This window comes from Perna viridis, chromosome 3 (genome assembly GCF_037379345.1).
Source record: "Perna viridis isolate PV_CMFRI_1.1 ecotype Kerala chromosome 3, ASM3737934v1, whole genome shotgun sequence".
NCBI classification, from domain to species: Eukaryota; Metazoa; Mollusca; class Bivalvia; order Mytilida; family Mytilidae; genus Perna; species Perna viridis.
Genome location: NC_142447.1, coordinates 26,635,803 through 26,659,460, shown reverse-complemented (window position 1 = coordinate 26,659,460; position 23,658 = coordinate 26,635,803). Strand labels below are relative to the sequence as shown.

The 23,658-nt window shown below is 32.9% G+C and overlaps 1 protein-coding gene across 6 annotated transcripts in view; it reads left to right on the top strand.

Annotated features, from left to right (window-relative positions):
• The window catches only part of LOC148621647 (uncharacterized), a 72,108-nt gene that overhangs the window by 21,550 nt on the left and 26,900 nt on the right, over positions 1-23,658 (top strand). For all 6 annotated transcript variants that reach the window (XM_088576235.1, XM_088576237.1, XM_088576238.1 and 3 more), the window contains 6 exons: positions 1,422-1,507; positions 6,627-6,762; positions 8,816-8,923; positions 12,136-15,548; positions 17,909-22,187; positions 23,070-23,519. In XM_088576235.1, the coding sequence (XP_088432361.1) occupies positions 1,422-1,507; positions 6,627-6,762; positions 8,816-8,923; positions 12,136-15,548; positions 17,909-22,187; positions 23,070-23,519 (8,472 nt within the window). The remainder of the gene's footprint in view (positions 1-1,421; positions 1,508-6,626; positions 6,763-8,815; positions 8,924-12,135; positions 15,549-17,908; positions 22,188-23,069; positions 23,520-23,658) is intronic.

Here is a 23,658-nt window from a genome sequence, read left to right as displayed (position 1 = left end):
GATTTGTCAACTGATGTAGGAGTTTTGGCCCCCTGAAACAGCATTTACAACTGAAAATCTTCTCAAAAACCAATTTGGTGAAAGTTAACAAATTTGTTTCTTAGGGTATCCCACACAAAATGACTGTTGGGATTTTAAATCTGTGATAAAACATGACTGCCGTTACTAAAAATATAATGTAGGGGTTAGACGGCAGTTTTTGCAAATAACTCAAAAATCATTGCCTTCAGGAAAATTTTTGCAGGGTAAAATTGTTTAGCATCACGAGACTGACCAGTGCCGAAATTTTCAGTACAATTTGTCTACTGATTAATTTTTTAAAATAAGTAAATGGTTAATTACATGAGCGAAGCCACTAGTTTAAGTGTGTCAAAAGCTAATATTGTGTCAATACTTGCCTAAATGTGATATGCTGGGCCCAATATGGAGGGGATGTACCAACATTTATTTTTTTGTTATTTATCTGTTGTTACATTATGATTAAAATAAAAATTATTTTATTTTGTCATGTCTCAGTATGTTGAGAAGAACATGAGTTATTTATACTAATGTAAAACTCATAAAGAATCAGTGTTGCTTGTTTCGTCATTGTGAAAGAATGAGAGTAGATTTTATCCAAGTTAGTAATGCCAAAAGTGATCAGTGATTACTGTAACATATATGCCAACCATTACACATTTTTCGAAATTTTTACGATTTCGTGGTCAAAAGTAAGCTATTACGATCAATGGTCTAATATTTACAGATTCCCAGTAGCCGCCATTCAAGTTTGTAAAATGTGAATTTTTATTGTTGCTGTTCCAGGCTAATCTGGTTTTTAGAAAAAGTCAAATGCTTCTGTTTTTCTTGGGAGTTATCAATTCATCTTTTGGTAACCCAACTGAGTTTCAAAACGAAAAGATAGTTGTCGCTTTTCCATTCTACTTCCATAACAATTTTCAGTCAAAACCAAAATGATAATATTTGAGTCTGTGCCTAAAAAAAGAAGACAGGGCAACTTTTTAGACCAGAATATATATGGAATATCCTTGCCTACTAAATCATCAAGGGAAAATTACTTGTATTGCACATATAATAAACATGACGTCAGTGTGTTACACAGGCAGTGACTACTGTAAGCGGCATGTGGAGTCCAAGAAACATTAATACAACTTAAAATTACAATGTGAAAGACAAACACTTTCATCATTTTTGAAATGATGGAATCTCCATGGAACTTCAGATGGTAAATGCTGAAACTTGATTTATCAATTTTCTAATTGAACATAATGTCCCCATTGCAGTCAATGACCGTGCACGATTTTTTGTTTTTTATTTGAAGGTTTTGAATGATTTCTGAAAAGCGAAACTAGCATTTTTTTTTTCCATAAAGGCCATGTGAGCTATTGTCATCGCATAACAAAATATTCTGTTTATTTCAGATCGGGAGGAAAAAAAGCATTGTAAAGTCTGTGGTGACTTCGCTCGAAAGTTACACTTGTCAAAAGTGTTATGTGAAGCTTGCTGGGTAAATATTTTTTTTAATTTAAATCATGATCTAAGGAGATTGTTGATCTATGTACAATGAATTATAGCAGTAAGTTATCTTTTTGTGTGTAAATTATCTATCATCAGACTTATGATTGAAGGCCAATGCCTATTTCTATGGGGACTGAGGAAATTGTGCATTAACCTCTTCTGAAGTGTAATATAAGATGCTATTACCACAAAAGGAAAACGGGGGTAGGTCTGTGGGGGTTGGCACTTAATCAGTTCTGGAATAGAAGGTAGAAACTAGCATTTTTGTTTTCCATAAAGGCCATGTGAGCTATTGTCATCACTTTGTGTCCGTCATCATCATCATCTACTGTTTACTTTTTCAAGCATCTTCTCCTCTGAAACTACTGGACAGATACCAAGCTTTGCTTGAATGTTCTTTAGGGTATTTTTGATAATCCATGTGTGGGGAATTTTGATATGGAGAAAAACATGGTTGCCATTCAGTGATTTTTTTTACCCTTTTATTGCAGCCAAATATTGGCTGTTTCCCCTGGAGACTTTTCCCAAAAATGTTGAAAAATATTTTTCCAAAAGGGAGGAGTCTTCCAAGTTGTCAGACAAAATTTAATGAAGACCAGGTGATGAAGCCAGTGAAATGTTCCTCTAGACATGATTTCTCAGCCCTGGTACTTTGTTTACTTCTGGGGAATGCTATTTTTGACCAGTTGTAATATTGGGAGGTCAGTATCAGTTTCCAATTCCGGATTGGTACATAAAGCATTTTCTCCCCCTTTTTGTGAAAATATTTCACAACTGGAAGTACTGCGCAAAAAAATCACAAAATAGGATGCCAAAGAAATCACCAAAATTGGAACATAGCTTAAAAAGATAAATGGTGAAAGTAATGAAAGTTCTACTGTAACACTGAGTGAGTCTGATGAAATACATAGACAATGTAATAATTGTCATGCAGGAACTTTTAACTTCTGATATTCAGCATTTCTAGTCCACCTATGAAAAAGTCCACAGTCAAAATATCTAGTTCATCTATAATATGTTCACCATCTACAGTTCACCAACACAAGTTTTCATCTACTAAGTACTAGTTGAGGTATGAAGTGGCAATATTTTTTGCAAAACAAATTGATTGTTAGTTAAACAACTTGTCACTGTAATTTATTTGTAAGTGTTTGTAAGAATCATACAAAATAAGAAAAATCAGAAACATGCATATCAAAACCCCACCGATCTGACAATGTCATATCACTCAAAGATACTTTATCTATTTGAAAAGACCATTGTTTGATCTCTGCATTACTGGCTTTGCTCAGAAATTTTTCAATAGAATGTTAGAAAAATGAGGTTAATGACAGAGTTATCTGCCCTTGAAATGTTCATTTTCAGTGCATTTCAATTGTGCAAATAGTCAAATTACACTATCAAAATGATTCTTACAGAGACTGACACTTAAATACGGTTACTGTCTATATTAAAGTATTTTTGGTGGCTGGGTTCATTGAAAATATTGTTCTAATTTGTTGAAAATACGACAAAAGTTTCACAAAAATAAGGTGTTAGGGCTTCTTTAAAAAAAAAAAAAGAAACAAAATCACTGTCATTGTTACTAAAAATGGACCATAAGGATCGAATTGTAGAATATTGCAAGTAACTCAAAAACAGTTGGGTTTAGTTAAAATCTGGTGGGGATTAAACTTGTTCAGCATGATGGAATGGACCTATGCCAAGATGTTCAGAAAGATCCATTTATGGATGAATCAGTTATGGGTCCTGAAATGATTTTATTCTATGAATTTACATTTCCAACTTGGAAAATATTTTCCTCTGAAACTACTGGATAGATAGAAACGAAACTTAGCATAAATATTCAATAGATCATCTTTAACAATTTTTATGTGAGGATTTTTGATCCTGTGAAAAAACATGGCTGCCATTACTAAAAGTAGACCTTAGGGGTGAAACTGCAGAATTTTGCAAATAACTAAAAAACAGTCAGGTTTAGCTTAAATCTGGTGGGGGTAAAATTGCTCAGCCTGATGGGATTGGAAATTTTCAGAAAGAATTGTTGATGGATGTTTGAGTTATGGATCCTGGAATCTTGTTACTCCATTCATGTGCATCACTAACTGGATAATTATGAGAGTCTTTAGTTACTGCAAGGTTATGGCAATGCTTTGTTTTAATTAGATTCTTTCTATTGATTAACTGATTCTTGTGACAATAGTACAGCAGGGCAAGAATCCAGCTTTACATGGCTAAAAAGACTGTTTTTGACCTGGTGTGTAATTCAGGCTCTCTAGAGCCTTGGGTTCTGATGTGTGGACATTGACTTTAGTAAATACGAAATTGTTTGTATGGAGCTGAACATTAGAATGATTTTATTATACCCCCACTTTCAAAATGGGGATATATAGTGATAGGAATGTCCATCTTTCCTTCCCTCCATTACACAGGGTATGCATCTCTTATCAGTTAATCCTCCTACACCACTGAATGATACTTTCACAGAATTTTCATAAAATGTACCCATTGTGCACCTCTTTTTGGGGTCTGGGTATGATCGAAATACCTTATGTCACAGGTTCATAAGGGAAAACCCCCACTATTTCTGAACACTACACAACAATATATTCCATATGTTATTCCTTTTATGTCAAATGGCAATCAATATCTCATTACAGTCAGTAAATATATTTCAGGCAGTTATTCAGCTTTATACTTTTCTGTCATTGCTACAAATGAAATTAATATCCAGTCTTCAAACCAACTGAAAATTTGATCTTGAAAGATGTTAAGTATAAACTTGGCATTAATGATATTTAAGAAAAAAGAAGAAGAAAATTCCAAACTATATCAGAAATTAAAATTTATTATATAACAGTTTTATTTTACAAATGTATTTTTTTTAAGTTGATTGTGTATGCCTACCACTACATGTATTTTTTAAAGGAAAAAAACCTTAAGTGCTTACAGCATTTTGATTAGGTTTTTATCTGAATCAATTTGGAATTTTCACATAGCAAAACATTGACTATTTCATTTGTGAATATGGGGACATAGGGCTCATCTCTTATCTGTTACTCCTCCCATAAAGGAATGATCTTTATAATATATTCCCATTGTACACCTCCTATATTAGATTTGGATCCAAATAGGTACATGTTATCAAATGGGTGAGTGTGGGGGTATCAAGTAAGTGAGCATTGGCTACAGTTTTTGTAGTTATAAAACAACTTGTCGACAACTCTGTGATAAATTACAATTTTTACTTTAACTTCAGAATCCTAGTAACCATTTTTTTTATTTGTTAAACTCAATGAATGTGTCTAAAAGCACATTTTCTAAAACAGTGCAGGACACTAATAAAAACTGCTGGCATATTTTTTGAAATATATCCGGTTTCAACAGCAAAATATTCAAGTAAAATGCATTCCTTATTGTCAAACCCTCCCCATAATTCATCTGACAGCATGTTTCCTAGGGGTGGACATTAAGGGCCATCATGTTTATGGGCCGTCAATTTTTTAGAGTATGTCCCAAGGTGTCCTGTAGCTAATTGTATGTATGAATTGAAATATAAAAAATAATGAATAAGGCTCTGACTAGAAACAAGCACATTAGATGCAGTGAGGTTACACAAGTTTATATGCACCTAATCCTCTCTTTAACATTGTCCAACATTAGCAGGTACAATTGCATATACATGTACATGTGTGTATTGGGAAGACATCATATATTTTAAAATTTGTTTTTCCAGTCTAGCCATCATATCATTTTGTTGTTATCAAAAAATGTTAACACTTACTTGTTTAATTTTCAGTATCATTTTTTACATTGAGTTATTCCAACTAACAATTTTTTGTAGAAGATTCATTTGAAAGGTAATTATATATACACATTTTGTAAAAACGAGATCGAAATTGTTAACCATTTATTTTTTGAATGTTCAGCAACTAAACATTTCCTTTAAACATTCATTGAGATTGTCTAAAGAATTTATTTGTTGATTTGGAATTGAAAAAGGCAGAGTTTTTCCTTGGATCTTCTCAAAGAAGTAGTTTATTGAATTTACTCTTGGTAATTGCCAAAAATTCTATTTTCAAATGTAAATTGAGAAGGAAAAGTGCCCCCATATAACAGGGTTAAAAAAGAAGGTTTCAAATATTTAAAGTTCAGAGCTCTTTGTTGTGAAAAAGCACAACAGAGAAAATAAATTATTACAACAGTCATGGGTATATCTATTAAAGATATTTTTCCAAATTTGCTGTGACCATTTATTGTATATATTATTATAAATGTAGCAAGTTAACTTGCTTTAGAATATTTTATATCATGAAACAATTTACTGAGATAGGTTTTGATTGGTGAGAAAGTACTGAAGGTCGCAGAGAGGTCAATAGCAAGAGGGAGGGCGAGAGGAGTGAAAAATAATATTGTTAGGATTACATTTTGTGTTTTATATAATGATTAAACAACCATTTTCATCTTAGTCAGGTGATGGGTTAAGGGTCATTATAAAATAACCCTGACTACATGAAAAAAGAAATATAAAAAAGGCTTTCAGATGGAAATGCCACATATTAGTGAAAAAATTCAACAAAACAGTATTGGGTAATGGGATAAATTTGGTACAGGTTGTGTTTATGCATATTTTTGGCCGTACATGGTACACGATGACTAGAAAAAGACCCTGAAGTGCCAGGAGAAAAAAAAACAATAGTTGCAATTTGGGCAATGTGTTGTTGAAGAACATCAACTTATGAAAAAAAAAAAAAAAACTGAAAAATTAATTTTGCATAATTGGCTGGTTTTTGGTCTGTGTGGCAGGGAACTGCTTAAGAATTTCCAAGCTTTTATTATCGTTGTTTACATCAACCATGCTTGAAGACTATCATGGTCAATTGAACACTTTTTGAACTGCTGCATTTATCTTAAGTGAAGTGTGTTGATGATTCAGACAAAATATTGTCATTATTGAAAAATTAAATTATTATTTTCCTTTATATTTAGCATGTTTAATTTATTCTGGCTTTGGTGATAAATTAAGCTTTTATCTATAATTTTTTTTCCATTTTTGAAATACTATGTGTGACCATTTATCATTTTCTAAAAAAAATGTTTTGTTTCAGGGTTTCTTTAAAAAACAGCGCCATGTTCCTGAAATCTTAAGAAAGTGTCTCAGAAATAAAGATTGTGTAATAGATTTAGTCAGCAGAAATAGTTGTCAGTACTGCCGTTACCATAAAATCCTCCAGCTGGTAGATGGTAAGGAAAAATTCAATAAATATGAAATTATATTGGTGGCCTTAAATCTTGACAGCAAGACGAAACAAAGAAAATGGCATTGAAAACAAAAACAAACATTATGGAGAAAACAAACATAAAAAGGAAAATGGAGTTACAATATCATGAAATTTGTTTTAAAAAAATGGAGTAGAAAAATAGCATAGAAATTTAAAAGAAAATGAAAAAAAATTCTGTTTGACAAGGCTCTTTGAAGTCAACAAATATTTCAGGCATTGTCTAAGCACTATTATTCTAGACCTTTGACATGCTTTTGTCACACTCTGTTTTGAAGAAAAATGAGAAATAAGATATGTGCAATATTTATGGTTTTATTGTAACCCCCATCTTAATTGTATTATTTTTTTTTTAGGAATAATTATAGTAACCTGTTTGCCTCTTGTTCTGTTATTGCCATCACATTGCGTCTGCCATTGTTTAATTTTTCTTTAAAATCTTCTCTAAATGTTGAATGGTTTATCTCCCAACTTGGTCACCAGCATGCATAGGGTAACTACTTCTAAAATTGTGTTTAACATAGAAACTTAAAAACATGGCCGCTATTACTATTTTAAGACCAAATGGGTCCAGTCACTTATTTCTACAAATATCTCAAAAGCTATAAGAGATATCTGAAGTGAAGTCAAAATGCAAAACCCTTCATTGGATAATTTCACCTTGGAGTCCTCAGGCAATAATTATATTCCTTCCTTCAAATCTTATCTATTAAATTTAAAAAGAAAAAACCTTCAGCAGTTAAAAAAGGGGGGTTTACTTGAAATTCAGACAGATTGACAGACAGACAGAGTGATATCTATGAACTTCAAGGCATATAAAATGTAAGACACAAAAACAAAGCAAAGAAAAGACTGCAACACACAGCCACTATATAGATTGTGGTCACTAATAAAATTTGAATTGCAAAAAATATCTCCAATGTAGTAATTAATGTAAAATTTGTTCAATCAAAATAAAGGTGTGATATGATCAAGTTACAGTGCATGCAGTTATTTTTCCAATGCAGGAATATAATAATTGTAGGACTGAAAGGGAAATTATTCAATGGAAGGGTTTTAGGGTTTTTGATCCTTCAGGATCAAAATACCTTGCGTCACTGGTCCAGCACTGAACTTCCTACTGTTTCTGAACATAACACAACAATAAAGTCCAAATGATATTCCTTTTATATCATTTTATAACCAGTAAGTATGTTTCTTGCATTTAATTACCCCAATAATATTATACTATTTCTGCAAATCAAATTAAGATCTAGTCTTCATATCAACTGAAGATTTGAGGGACCTGCTTTTTGGCCTTGAAAGATATTTAATAATAAATTTGCATTTAGGGAATTTAGTTCTTGCAGTTACATGTATGTGTCAAGAATAATAAAATGTGTAAAGATTGTTCCATTTAATAAACTTATCAGTCTATTCTCCATTCTTTCAATAATATTTAACCATTGATAAACAGGAAGTGAAGAGCATTGTTTTTACAAAGTAAACTTAACAGGAAAATTCTTTGTTGTGAATGTCTGTTTTCCATGTCTGGTCTTTGTCCCTGAATTACATTCTTTTGATTACCACTATAACCTTGGTTCCCTTGATTACTCTTTAAAATTGATCAAAGTGTCTAGTTTTTGAAGAAAAAAAAATATGTTCATAAAGGAAATTGTTTTCTTCAGCTGAAATTAATTTAATTTGAGTATGATTACAGTGAAATAGAACAAAATTTGTAGATGTGTGTGAGGTTGGATCAGTAGTATGGATTGACATTCATTTTATACATATTAGGGAAAAAATAGTTCTTAATAATATGTAAATTGCAAATGTATATTCACAGTTTCATTTTACAGCATGGCATCTTTGAAATTTTGTTCAATAATCAAAAACTTCCATAATTATATTTAACATTGTGACTCCACCTTAATAGTCTCTTGTGATTTCACCTTGTATTTAACTTGCTAAAACACTGCTTTCCAAGTGAAATTTTTACTGGTAATTTTTACATGGCATTGGAGAATCTTTTATTGCAGTTTCTGATGGAAGAAGTAAAGAAGAAGAAGAGAAGACTGTTTGTGACATATGTGATGAAGTAATTGAAAAAAAGAAAGATTTATTTAAACATATGGCACATCATTACGGTAATTGTTAAATGCTTAACCCCCACCCACTGCTTGAAAGGTTTCTGTTATTGACAGTAAATGTCTTTAAAAATTGTGCTTGCTATATTAAAAACATTTTATGAGTTTTTATAGTTTATTTTTTTTAATTTATGAAAGCTTGTGGTATTGTGAGTCTAATAAGACAAAACTATCAAAATCAGACATACATGTAGGACTACAAAGAAATGGTGATTTTTATATCATGCCCCGCAGTGATATTTTCCCAAAATTACTAAAAAATGACAATTTTAACTAATGTTTCACACCAAATTAATAACTACGATAATTCAATGAGTTGTAATAGTAAATATCATTTATCATTATGAAAAAAGGACAGATTTCAACAATTTATATCGTACCTATTTCATCACTTTGTGATTGTAAGTCTGTGCTGTGTGATCATTTGAGTACTTTGAATATCCCAAGCAGTGATGTTAGGTATTTCAGGGATGACGTCAAGTTATGAGTCATTTTTACTGATAAAAATTTTGTTGCTATGTTGTTGTATTTTTTTTTAAATACCTTGCACAATGCACCTCTTAAAATATAGCCAGATAACCAATATCATTACACTGATTTTATGGGAAAATGGAAATAATGTCCAGGAAAGGCTATTTTCCTCAAATCATGCATTTCTCTTAAATATGCCATAAGTTAGCTTTTGGTCTCACTAACCACTTCTAACGTTTCCATTACTTTACCTGTTAAAAAAGTAATTTTCAAAGTTTGACTGAATTCCCAGGACAAATGACATCTAAAGTTGCATACCATTGTGAAGCTTGGAAAATAAGGCTTTCAAAATCATTATGCTAATGGTACGATGATTGTAGAAATTCTTCACAAAATTTACTTGAATAAATAATTCTGAAAATCCACATTTTTACCTTTTCTGCTAACTGACAGCATTGAGGCAAATTACATGAAAACAATATTCATACACTTTTGTTGTAAATTACATATGTGATTTTAAAGTACATATTCTCAGCTTTATTTTTAGTACTTTTAATCATAATACACACAAATAACGCACTTATAATGCATATGTCTAGGTTCAGTGTGTTTTTGGTACTACATAGGAGGGGGGGAGGGGGTGGCCATTTGGCCCAGAAGAGATTAGTTAGTGAGACCATATACTGTTTTTAAGATGTATTTCCCTTTTAGAAAGTGCTTTGGAAGCCGATTTTTATGATATTGAACCATTGACTATTAAGTTATTTTCTTTTTAAAATTTTTGCCATCACTTGGCGTCCATCATCAACAGCGCTAACAATTTTTCAAAACATTCCTCCTCTGATACTACAAGACCAGAAATAAACTTGGTATGAATGTTCCTTAGGATATTCTGCATAGAATTGATGTTGGGGTTTTTGATCCATAGAAAAACATGGCTGCCATTACTAAAAATAGAACATAGGGGTCAGACAGAAGTTTTTCTCATATATTTCAAAAGGTTTAGTAAGTCCTGATTTAGGGTAATAGTGATCAGCATGATGCAATCTATCTCTGGTCTATTTTTGTTTAAATCTGTTAAGCCATGTTGGAGTTCTTGCCCTTTTTCGACGTTTATTCCCTATTTTTAATGTTTTTTTTTTGTTTTTTTAAAATCTTTTCCACTGAAAATTAGACCAATTAGAACGAAACAGGTAAGAATGTTCCTTAGGTGTTCTATATAAAATTGATGTTTGGATTTTTGATTTGTCGAAAACATGGTTGCCATTACTAGAAATAGAACATAAGGGTCAGACAGAAGTTTTTTGCATATATCTCAAAAACCGTTTTATCAATTGTCAATTGATCCTCATTATAAGACCTACAAAAGTCCGTGTTGGGTCAAAGTTGTCAGATGTCTCCTTGTTAGAGTTATTGCACTTAAAAAGTGAAAAAATTCTGTTTGTTTCTACAGAGTTTAGCCGCTATCTTGAAAACTGTGACAGATAGAAAGAAACTTTTAATTGCTGAAATGATCCTTATGATAAGGCTACAAAAGTATCTTGAGATCAAAGTTGTCAGACAACTCTTTTGTTAGAGTTATAGCCATTGAAAGGTGAAAAAATGATGTTTTAACAGTTTCATCCAATATCTTGAAAACTTAAATAGATAAAAAGAAACTTTCAGTTGATGAAATGATCCTTATGATAAGTCCTACTTAAGTTTTCTTTGAGTTAAAATTATCGGACAATTCCTTGTTAGAGTTATTGTTTTTGAAAGGCAAAACATTTAAGCATGTGCCTGATTCAGGCTCCTTGGAGCCTTTTGTTTATAATTGTTGGTTCTTAAAATGAAATACTGTAGAACTTCAGATATTTGAATTGCATACACAATTCAAATTACCCAAATGTTCTCCTAGGTGTATATTGTCAGTACATGTATTTATCAAACACTCAATTCAACTAGTTTGTCTGCATTGTAATAAATGTTGGAGAATGACCCTCACTTTCTCAAACTCATCAGCCATTTTATCAACTCGGGGTTATGGAAGGTATGAAAGCCTAATCACTAATCAAAGTGTAATTTTAGACAATTACAGGGAATAAAAATTTATGTCATCACTATTTACGTAGTTTTTAATTAACATTGTGCTGATTGAACAGGTATCAAAGAAAATTAAATGGAACTAATTTTTGACTAACTATTGAAATTTTGTAATTTTTTAAAAGCAAACACAATATTTTTAACATCTGCAAATCAACAAAATCTTTGTACCACAAAGAAAGAAAAATTGTAGAAAGTCAGCAATTTCTAATGTTCAAGTCAAGTAAAACCAAAAAATCTGGAAATCTTCAAACTTCGATTTCTCCAACTCACAATGAATGTTCCTTTGGAATCTGAGCTACTAAGGTTTGAATGTATAGCAGTGACAGAAACACATGCATATGATTTGTGCATTGATGAAGATTATTAACATGAGGTCACTGCATGATGAGGTTATCCAACTGTAATAGTTCACAGTACATTTGAATTGTGGGTATTCTCTTAACAATTTTGCTAGCAGTCTTTCTAGTTGGCTTTTGATATATTAATAAAAAGGAGTCATATCCATGTGCTTAGGCAGCTGTTTTTAAGGTTGTATGTAAGAATCTTTTTCAGGAAAACTTTTTTGGTACATGGATTAAGATGTTACATAAGAATGTTAATTTTGAGGAGGTGCATATATAAATATGTTGTATTAACATTGTCCTTGTCCTTTGCAGGTATTTCAGCTGAATTTTATAAAAAGAAAGGTAAAGAAAGGACAGAAAGAGCAATTTATAACAGAATGGAGAATGGATTTCAGATTCAAGAGACAGTTGATGAAGGAATAGAAATTGCAGGAAAGACAGAAGAATCGTCATCAGAATTTTTCCGAAAATATGTCAAGAAGTCATTTAAATGTGAATTGTGTCCAAAATTTTTCAACTCGCTTTACTGCTGCAATATACACTTCAAAATGTCACATAAAAACTCTGGACTAGTATTTGAGGAACTAATGAAATCTTCTAAGCCGATTATTAGCTGTGTTTTATGCAATAAAAATTATGGATGGAAATTTCCAACGGCAAAACACTATTTGAAGCATCACAAAGATGCTCTCTCTGAAACCACTTCTGGTTCAAATCGGAGGGAATCAAATACTTCCTTAGTCATTGGTAGTTCAAATAGGAGTGAAAGTGCAGTGAAACATACAAAATCATTCAAACAGAAAAACGTTGTGCTCGGGTCAGGACTATCTAATAGAAAAAAGAAGGCTAAAAAAATCCCTTTGAGGGTAAAATTCTTTACAATTAAAAAAAATGGGAAGAAAAATGGAAAAAAAGTTAAAAACAAGAATTCTTCAATCGATCAGAGGAAAGCAGTCAGCAAGTATTCTATGAAAAATGAGACAACCAGTCAAAATAATAGTGAACAGAAACTTTATACTAGTTCAGATATTACTATTAAGCAGGAGTGCCGTAAAATGGAGAGTGTTGTAAATATTGAATTACAAAAGAGGAGTAATAGTTACACTAGCCACACTGAGATAGAAGGATGCTCTTCTGTAACAAACACTGAAAATAATTCAAGTCAAAAGGATACAGGCCAATATGAGGATGATCTGAATTCAATGGTTATGAATGATGTGTCTAGTCAAGTTGAACATGAATGCAGCACTCACAGTGTGGAATTACATTCAACAGTTAAAAGTACTGTTGAAGATACTAGTGAAAGTGAGCAAGTTCCTTTAGTTATATCATGTAAGGATAAACTTCATGAGCGTTTAATGCTTTCTTTTGATCAAAGAGAACCAAAAACAAAGCAAGCACATCGAGACAAGGCTGGAAAGAAGTCAAGCTATGATTTTTCTGGGTTGACAATTACTTTGCAATGCTCTAGTCAAAGTAGGATGATAAAAGATACATCAAGACAAGACACTAGTATGACCAAAAGTGATAGTGCTAACAAAGTCCCTCAATTTACTAATGTTAAGATTACTCTTGGATCTGATAGTCATAGAAGTGTCATGGGAACCTCTGAAAATGATGATTCATGTAGGAATACTAGTTCTGTTGAACATATTGTACCATCATTCAATCAGGATAAAGAGAAGAACCTTGAAGTTGGCTCTGACAAAATATTTGTAGAATATAATAGTTCAAAAAGTAGTGATTTTGTTAGAAAAAAAATAGTTGAGTCAGAAAGTGAATCGTTAGGGAATTTAAGAGAAGAATCAAAAAATAAGGATGAAGTAAGTACATGTTCTACAAGTTTAGAAGTTCATGTTATGGAACCATTGGGCTCACAGCCATCTGATGTTGAGCCAGTAAAGATTCTCAGTAAATCTTGTGTGAGTATAAATTCACCAAAAGACTTGACATTAAAGAGTGGTACCAAAAGAAGTCATAATGGAAAAGCTGGGCCAAAATCTTCAAAAATTTCTAGAGAATCTTTAACAAAAAGATTTGAGAGATCTCATTCTTTAGGAAATGAAAAGGACAGCGACAAACACACATCAGAATTGTCAGAAGGTAATGAAGAGTTGAACAATGATATGGCAGATAAACATGGCGTTAAACAACATGTCATAAAAGATACCAGAAAGTCAGGTCGGCTATCTCCAAAAGTCTTTTTGCACCGTTTGCCTGAAATGCTCATTATAAGAAAATCTGTCAACATCAAGGACTTGTCCCATCTAGAACGTCAGGGTGAAACTAATTATGTAGGTAAAAATTGCGTAGATTTCACTTCAAATACGTCTCTGATTGGAGATGTGGCATCAAGTCCACTTGTTTCCTCACCAATGGAAGGTGGAGCTGTAAGCACACCTGTTCACTCACTGATAGAAGATGGCAATGAACTTACGTTTGATGAGGTTGATGAGGAACAGGCTGCTGTTATTGCCCAGAATGTGGCTGACTTAAGCAAAGTTGTCATGCAGGTGAGAAAAACTAGAAGTAGGTCCAGATCTGGTGGCAACAAAAATATAGAAGTTGGAAACAAAACCACCATTGAAACGGAAAATAAATTGACCTCAGATGTATATATAGATGAAGGCTTTGTTAAATCTTCATTGAGTGATGATTATTGTGCTCATGAAAAAGATGATATTAAAAATAACTCTATTGATGATGAAATGCTGACATCTTTGAGTCAGGAAAATTATAGCAGTGATCTTGAATCAAATGAAAGAATGGGAGAGTGTATTGAAATGGACAAGAGTGAACATATTAAACCATCTGAAAAGGAAAATTTTATGCGCCAGATTGAATTGTCTGGTGAGAGTTCTGATGATCTGTGTAAAACTACTAAGAAAATTGAATTACTACCATGTTTTTCACCATTGACAGTTGAACTATCTGATGATGGAAAAACAAAAACAAAAAGAGGGAGATCAAAATTACATTCTTCAGAAAAAGATAATAGGCTAGTTAGCAAAGGTTCTCCATCAAAATCTAAGGAAGAGTCTTCATGTAAGGAAAGACGTTCTAGGAGAAAGACAAGATCTTCTTGTATTAATGAAGAGTCTGAAAAAAGTGACAAAGTGAGAACAACTGAAAATGTGGTTGTTAGTGGCAATGGCAATTTACATCAAATGCATTTTGAATCTAGTCAGGAAGATAATGACGATGAATTGATTGATAACACCACAGATGCTCAAACATCTGATGAAGCAGAGTCAAAGCAAAGTGGAGCTATTCATGAAAAGCTCACAGGCAAGAAAAAGAATGAGCTTGAAGGTGCAGACAATCAAGGTAAAAATGGCAAAATAAAACAATCAGGCAAGAAAAAGATGGAAAGCAAAACAGAACTAAGTAAAAACATGCAATTATCAGATAGCTCAAATTTTGATCAGTCTCTTGAAGGCAGTTTTCCTAATGATGGATTGAGCAAAAGGATAGAAATAGGAAAAGTAGCTGATACTCTTTCTGAATCTGAGCTGCTTAGTGGTAATGATGATGGGGAGAACTATGTGTACACAGAGACTGATTACTCACAAGTTCATGTAGATCAATCAGATACTAATGAAGAAAAAGACTATGATGCCATAGTGACTGGTACAATGGTTACTGATGAGGAGGAGGGTGGTGGTGGTATAGTTGAGAGTGAACCAACACTAACTAGTACGCCATCAGTCACAGCCGGGGTAAAGGTAACCATGGTAACACTAATGATTCTTCAAGGAATTTAATTTGTCTAAATATTGGACTGGCTAGTGACTTGGAGGCCACCATTTACCATTTCTTATATTTCAGCCCTAAAATGTCTTTATACAAAAGAAAATAATCCTTGAAATTTTGATTGAACTGGATAATGGCTCAGTATTGAGATGTTATTCCATATCAATTCATTGAATGGTTGAACAAGTTCAGTTAACTTGAATTACAATGTACACCAGTAAATTTATGAGAATTAAAAAAATAGTTGTTAAGCTAGCCACTCCTAAAAAAGTTTGGACAGCAATTCGTTGATCATGAGTTGTTAGGTTTACTTTTCTGTTTTAGAATTATGGCCAAATATCATCCTTTTTCATAACACATTACATTCCTTTTATTCATCAATCAGTATTAATTCTAAATATTTTCTGAAAGTAAGATAGTACTATTGGAATATATGGCATTTTGTTTTTGATAGTGACTTTAAACAATATTTAGTTCAAACCTTATCAGTCCAATTAACCAAAACTTGTAATGCTTTTATGGTTGAGCCACATCTGTTAACCTTTGGTAGAACAGTTCATGTGGGAGATTCTTACCTGTTGACACTATCTCATGTTTTTTTTTTATTTTAAAATTCAGTTATTAAATATTGTAATGGGAGAGCATGATTTAAATCATAAAATTATACTCTGATGGCAGAGTATAATTTAGTGAGTCAATCATGCTCTCCTGTTACGTTTGGCACCCAACTAAAAAAAAAAAAAAAAAACACCTCTGGGTTTGATTAGGTAATGAGCTGGTTTTAGAGTCGTTTGTGGTACAAAGACTCTTAAGGTGGGGGAAATGATGGTCTACCTGTGTTGTAGTAGGTAGTAAGGTTTAAATAGCCAGTTAATTGACTTGGCTAAATAATTAGTTCTTTAGCCGAATCAGTTTGTAGCTGGCTTGTCACCAAACCATCTAGGGTTTGATCCTTTGTGACGGAATATAATTTTGTGAGTCGAATCATGCTCTCCTGTTACAGTATTTTTCACAGAAAATATAGTAATTGAAACCAAAAACCTTGCACAAAAGTTACTTTTTTATGTGGGAAATTCTAAATTTTCAAATGATTTTGTGGGAGTCTCCTCCCTTGATGTTGGTAGGTTAACAGGTATTGTCTACAAGGAAGTTTTAGGCAAAATGTTAAGGTTATGAAAGAAGCTGTACTCTAAATTTAGAAATCCTGTTTTTACAACTTTTTTGAAAAAAATGTGTTCGACTTACATTTGCAGTAATTTAGATTTGCATTATGGATATTTTTTATCATTTTTGAAGAGGTATATACTGGGTTATTCCCATTTTGGTGGTCGAAATGTTAATCGTCTGATCAAGTTACAGATCTGGGCAGACGACGCTTTTGTTATATATATAAATAAAATTTTGACATTTTACTGTCCACTTCTGTATATTATGTCATATTCTTTCTTTGTTTAATTATTAAACCAATGAAAATCGGATGTGAACTATCTGCATTAATTGTTTTCATACTCTACTTCTGGTGCGGAGATTAAGCAAGTATGGGGGAGCCATATGGGATACCATACAATTCCACTTAATAAATAGAAATATGCTAGTATTTGATTTCTTGATGAGAAGTTTTCACACAATTACTCAAAAGCACTTTCACCTACCTTAATGAAACTATGGTGAATTGTTTCTATCTATGGACATCAGCTCCCTTTTGATTTTTATAGATTTTAGATTTATCATAAATTTTTTTTACTTTATAAGGGGGATTTTCAAGTTTTCAGACAGTAACTCGATAACATTTTCACCTATTTCTATGAAACTTAGGGGAATTGTTTATATTTATTGGCGTAAGCTCCCTTTTAATTTTTATAAAATTAAGATTTATCATTCCCGTTTTATGAATTTTTATACTTAAAAAAGAGTGTTTTCAAGTTTTCACCCACAATTACTCAAAAACACTTTCACTATAACTTTTTTGAAACTTTGGTTCATATCTATTGAAGTAAGCTCCCGATTTGTACAAATGTCAAATTTTACATTTCCGTGTTATGAAGTTTTACTCTTTAAAAAAAGGAGGAAACAGCCAACGAAATTTTATTTGTTGAAAACGGACCATTTGTTGTTATGATCAACTAGTGAATATAAAAAGTGTTTGGTAACCTTGTCAGAAAAGTGTGTTTTGAACAAGATAGAAATGTATGGGTGAAAAATCAAGACAACAAACTTAGTTAAACTTGAGGTAGCCTTGATAGTGCCAAATTTTTTGTGCATTTTTTATTTACTTTTTTGGGGGAATATTTGACAGGGCTCACAGTATTTAAATATACATTGTATATTTTAGTCTGACTTTGGTACTGCTGAAGTAAGCACTGATGTAATGGAGGACAGTGATGATAAAATGAACAATTTGATGGCAGGGAGTCCAAGAAAAGGTGCAGAACCAGTCTACCAAAATCTGTTTGGTGCTGGAAATATTGATATTGAAGAAGTCGAAATGCAAGATGATGAGAACAGGGATGTAATGAATACAAGTGGTGTAAGTGAAAAGTCAAAATGTATTAAAGCTGTGAAGGAGAATGTGAAGTCTCGCAAACATTTTTTGAAATCGCTTCCTTCACGTGAAAAAGAGAAAAAGTCATTGTCTCTCTCACGAAAACAAAGCAGAAAAGTAATGAATTCTTACATGGATTTGTTGTTAGATGGAAATCGCAGTGCCATGCCTAATATTAAAATAATTGACATGGAAAAGTATCAAACTACAAGTTGTGATAATGATTCAAATCCCCGAGCAGACGACCGGAGAACGCCATTGAAAATATCTGATGAGACTCGGCTTATATCTCAAGGATTTGATGAACCAGACTCCTCTCAGCCTGAACCTGTAGATTCTGCAGATGATGGTGAAAGTCAAGGATTTGATCTTGATGCTGCTTGCTTGCTTAACTCCACAGATTTAGTCACTGGAACTGATAAACAGGGATTTGATCTAGATGTTCCTTGTACAGTGAAATCAAGAGATTTGGTCGATGAAGGGTTTGAACTTGATGCAGCATGTACACTTACTGCGGATGATAAAGACCAAAATAGTGATGTTAAAGACATCAAAAACTTCAAAATACTAAGGCTCAATGTTAACCCATGTTTTTCTGATGAAAAGAGCAAAAATGAAGTAGAAAAATTACAAGAACAGTTGTCACCAATCTATCCCAAAATTGTACGCTATGGTAGTGATTTTAAAAGTAGAGAAAATGGCAACCGATTTTCTTTGGATGACTGCTTACTGGCTGTTCTAAAATTAAGAAACAAAAATGGCAAGAATGGAAGTCACTGTAAAGATATTGAAGTTGACAAAGTTTTGAAAGATTCACAGGTGAAAAGATTGTCAGACGACTGTTTTGAGGTAGAAATTTCTCATATGACAAAGCAACATTACCACAACATACATGAGTTGAGGCAGCTATTCGTTAAAGAGCATTTAACTGATGAATATGTGTGTGGTCAGTGTGATGAAATGTTTACATCAAGAGTGCTATATTTAGAACACCAGCAGAAAGGAGATTGTGTTGATTTCTTGGATGTTATTGACTATTCTGTAGACTCCCCTTTTAATCACATGGCTGTGGACTTGAATCTTCAACCAGAACAATATCTATCCAAAAAGTTTGTGTGTGATTATTGTGGGTTGAGGTATAAGTGGGAGAAAAATTTGTCTCAACATTTAAGAACACATCACTTGAAAGAACAGGCAGAAAAATTAAACACATCTGAATTAAAAAGTGATACTACCAAGATCAAAGAAAGACAAGGGAAAGTTTCAGAATTAAAGATAATGATAAAGAAGTTGAGCAAGACATTAGACTCGGGGGAGAAAACATGGACTGTTTCACCACCATGTGAAATAAAAGATAAACCTAATATATCTTCCATTGATAGTGAGAATAGGAGCTCTATGGAATGCACTGAATCAAGTAAGCAAGAATATGATGCTAATAACAGCTGTACTTTCCCACCTGATAGATCAGTAAATGGCAATGTAATCCGTTACATTGCAGAACCTATCAGTGTTAGTCCTTGTAGAGGGATTTTAAGTGAAGATGTTGAAACACTAATTAATTCATCCATGGGTTCAGATATACAAACCAGCACAACAATTAATTCTTCTATGGTGTCTGATGATCGAGTGTCGTCATCGGGAATCCAGGAGGGGTCAACAATGATAGACAACACACATATTGAAGAAGATCAAGATATGAATCATTGTTACAGTGCTGATGAGGAATTTGAAGATGAGAAGGCAGATTACAATAGTGATGAAAAGGAAGTACATTCTTGCAATGACATAGCAAATCATAGTAATGATGATGGACAAAAAAATTATGAGAATGGTGATTTATTGAAGAGTTTTTCATGTGATGAACAGGGACAGGATACGAGGGTCTGTGAAAAAGTTGAAGATCAGAGTAATGGAGTTGAGGAAAGATCAGTAATTGATACACAGATCACATCTGAAAGTGACTTCCACAGTCAAAATGATGAGCAAAATTTATATCATGAAAAAATTAATTCAGATGAAACTAATGCACCATCATCTTCACCTGTCATGACATTTAGTGAAATAAGGGAAAGATACCCTGGAATTTTTGAAGCGTGTTCTGTGAGCTTGACTCCACTCTCTTTAGAAGATAAATTAATTTCTGTAGGAGGTCTCAAGTTGAAACAATTAGATTCACAAAGATGGAGAATCAAGAGTGAGAATGTAAACACTGAAGTGGAGTCAAATACTAAGAATTTGTTTGCTGGATCCTTTAGTCTTGGAAACTCAATGTTTGCAAATGAAAGTGCCAATATTTCTAGTCAAGGAAGTGAAATGGACACTTTTGAACAGGGAAGGAGAGGGGAGAAGACATCCAAATTAGTGATTCCTGGTAGTCCCAGAAAGAACTTGACTGAGTTTGAAAAAGCAATATCAGAACCTAAAGAAGTGAAAAAGAAGAAAAAAGTGTTAGATAGAATTCCTTCAAAGGATGAATCCAACAGTCAAGATGGACTTGATTTCTTGAAAAAAGTCAATGAAAGAGTATGTGCTAAATCTCAAAGTGATAGCTTCCTGATTGGTTCTAAGCTGGCACAATCAATCATCAACAAAAAAACTAAGGAGCAACAGGAAAGCTTGTCCATTGCTTCTTATCCTATTGAGGAAATTGAGCCTTTTGAAACTGTTCTGGCTTTAAAGGATAAAGTTAAGAAAAGTCCTGTAAAAAAGAAAATGAAATTAGACAGTAGAAAGTCATGTGAAAAGAAAATTTCAGCCATACATAGATTAAATAGTACTGACTTGGATCTTAACATACATTCATTCTGTGATGATCAACATGATAGATTCCAAGGTAATATTCAAAAATCTTTACAAAGGATAACTGTGAGAAAAGATTCTGATGCATCTAGTTTATCAACTTCAGAAATCCAATCAGTCTTCTCGCAAGAATCAGAAAAGTCTAAATCAAAAGAGAAACAAAAAAGTCTTTCAGATAGATTTGGTGCTATAAGTAAATTAGACTGTGGTAAAAGTCCGAATTCTATTAGTTATAAAGGAATGAAATCAGATGAAGTAATGAAATCTATGTTTGGTCCAATGAACACAAGATTTGATAAGAAGTTCAGAAAACAACCAGGGATGGAGGAGGAAAGCAATGCTACCATCAGTCGCAAGTCTCCACTTGATTCTGTTAATAAAAATGTGGATATGACATATAAAACTAGCTCACTGAAAGATATAAAACAAACGGTTTTCATTGCTTCTGAACAAAAACCTAAGGTGGGAAGTAAGAATCATTTACTGAATATGTTAAAAGCAATGATGGACACACCTGTTGAGACAACATCAGATGGAAACCTATCTCTCTCGTCACCCAAAGGAACAGGAATTTTCTCTGATACTCAAAGTTACAAACGGGTTGTTATCGAAGAAAAGCAGGATCATTCAGTGAAGAAAATACCCGAAAGTAGATCAAGAGAGGCTAAAGAGTCCAACTTAGTGCACAGGGACAGTAATTTCAAACTTTTTGAAAGTTCTAGTGAATCATTTACAGCAGGACTTCCCAATTTAGGTTTTTCAAAGATGAATACATCACAGAAATCAAATGCATCTGAGACTGCATCTTTCGTATCAAATGAATCTTCAGAAAAAGTTAAAAAATCAGTGACTTCGGGAAATAATGAAAATTTAGACACATCAGACACAAAAAAGTCAAACATATCAAATTTGAAAAGTACCACAGTGACTGATACAGACAGTGAATTAGCTGTTTCAGACAGTATGTCTGTTTCTTCTAAACATTCAGGATATTCAGATTGTTCTTTCCGAAAAAAACGAGTGAGTGAATCATCGGATACTAGTTCTTCAAGGAAAAGAATTAAACTATCAAGATTACCTGTGGGGATTGCCGAACCGTTAGAACATTTAGAGAACAGTATGTCCACTGTGGAAAACGTAGGAGTTAAAAATTGTGATGGTCATCAGCCCCGATTGGATGATGAGCTAGATCTATACACCCATCGGCCAATACAAGATCAATTTGAAGCAACAAAGTCCAAGACTGATTTAACAGTGAACAGAACAGGTATGAAATAAGTATATTAGGTATTAGGTATTCTCTACCATTTAGCTCCCTAAAAAATTGGGACTTGTCAATCCTTCAGAAAATTAAGCAAGATAATAGTACATTCTAGTGTTTACTTTATAAAGGAAGTTAACAGCATATACAATAGGTTTGGGAAAAAATGTTTTAACTTTGCAAATGTATGATATGTTATAAATAAAACTTAGACAACTGGTAGATGACCCAAATGCTTGAGGTCTCTCGTTTGAAGTGGGGTTATACTTTTTGTGAGCATCCTCACAGCATTTGTAGCTGATATTTTAGGTTATTGCTCACATTTTGGAAATAGAAACCAAGAAGGGAACAGATACAAGTATTTCAAAAACTTTTAACTTAAGTCCAGTACAATTGTATAGATCTGTATAACATTGTACCACAAGGTTCTGTATCATAGGTTAGACTGGGATTGATTTTTTGGGGTTATGTCCTGAACCATTAAGAAATTATTGAATGAAAAGGGATAAATGCAGGTGTTTTCTTGTTTAAAAAAAGCAAGTGAAAAGGTATTGATATCAATGAAACTGAACCATATAACTTGAGAAAAGTATGGATATCACTAGGTTCTGTACCACAGAAATCCGACTGGGGTTGATTTGGGGGCATTTACCTATCTATGAAGGAATTAGGACCTAAAAGGGCCAAAACAAGAAGAAATGTGAGTAATATTAAAATGGTACTGTTCCCTACCACAAAAAGAAGGATTTAATGGGTTGCCTTACCTTTCAGGAATAAAAGCCTTTGCTGTTGTATCAAGCTGTGCCTGCCAAGCATTTTATCAAGCTGAGCATTTTTTCTTTGTGCACTTTATCCTTGTATTTCTAGTTTGTTTTTGTTTTTTCACAGACACAGAAGATGTAAAGCTTAGATCAGTAAAATCCACTGAGGACAGGAGTAGTGAAAATTTGATGTTAAAGTTGGAACTGGAAACAAAATGTAATGAAAATGAATCTTCTATCAATATATCAAAAGAGGGGATTGGGAATCTAAAGGATATTGATGACAATCTGTCTCCGGTCAGTTCAGGAGATTTTCACAACAGTTTTGGTGAACAGGTTGAGTCAGGAAACTTCATCAACAGTCCAAGGGAAGAGAAAGAGGATTCAAACAGTTGTGAAAGTGACATGGAATGCCAAGAGGAGAGTAAAGCTATTACTGATGAAGATGAAAGTAACAATGGTAATAATGATGATAATGATTCAGACAATGACAGTGGAAGTGAAAACAGTAGTGAAGAAGATGGTGAGGTGAATGACAGTGGTGATGGCAATGTTTGCAATCAAGATAATCAAGAAGGTAAGTTAACTTCTTTTATATTTATGCCCATTCAGTTGATGGTTTGTGCAAAACTCTATATAGCTATATAGTGAATATATTAAAAAAATATATTCAGGACTGGCTAGAATTTCCTACCCGGCACAAATTAAAGAACTTC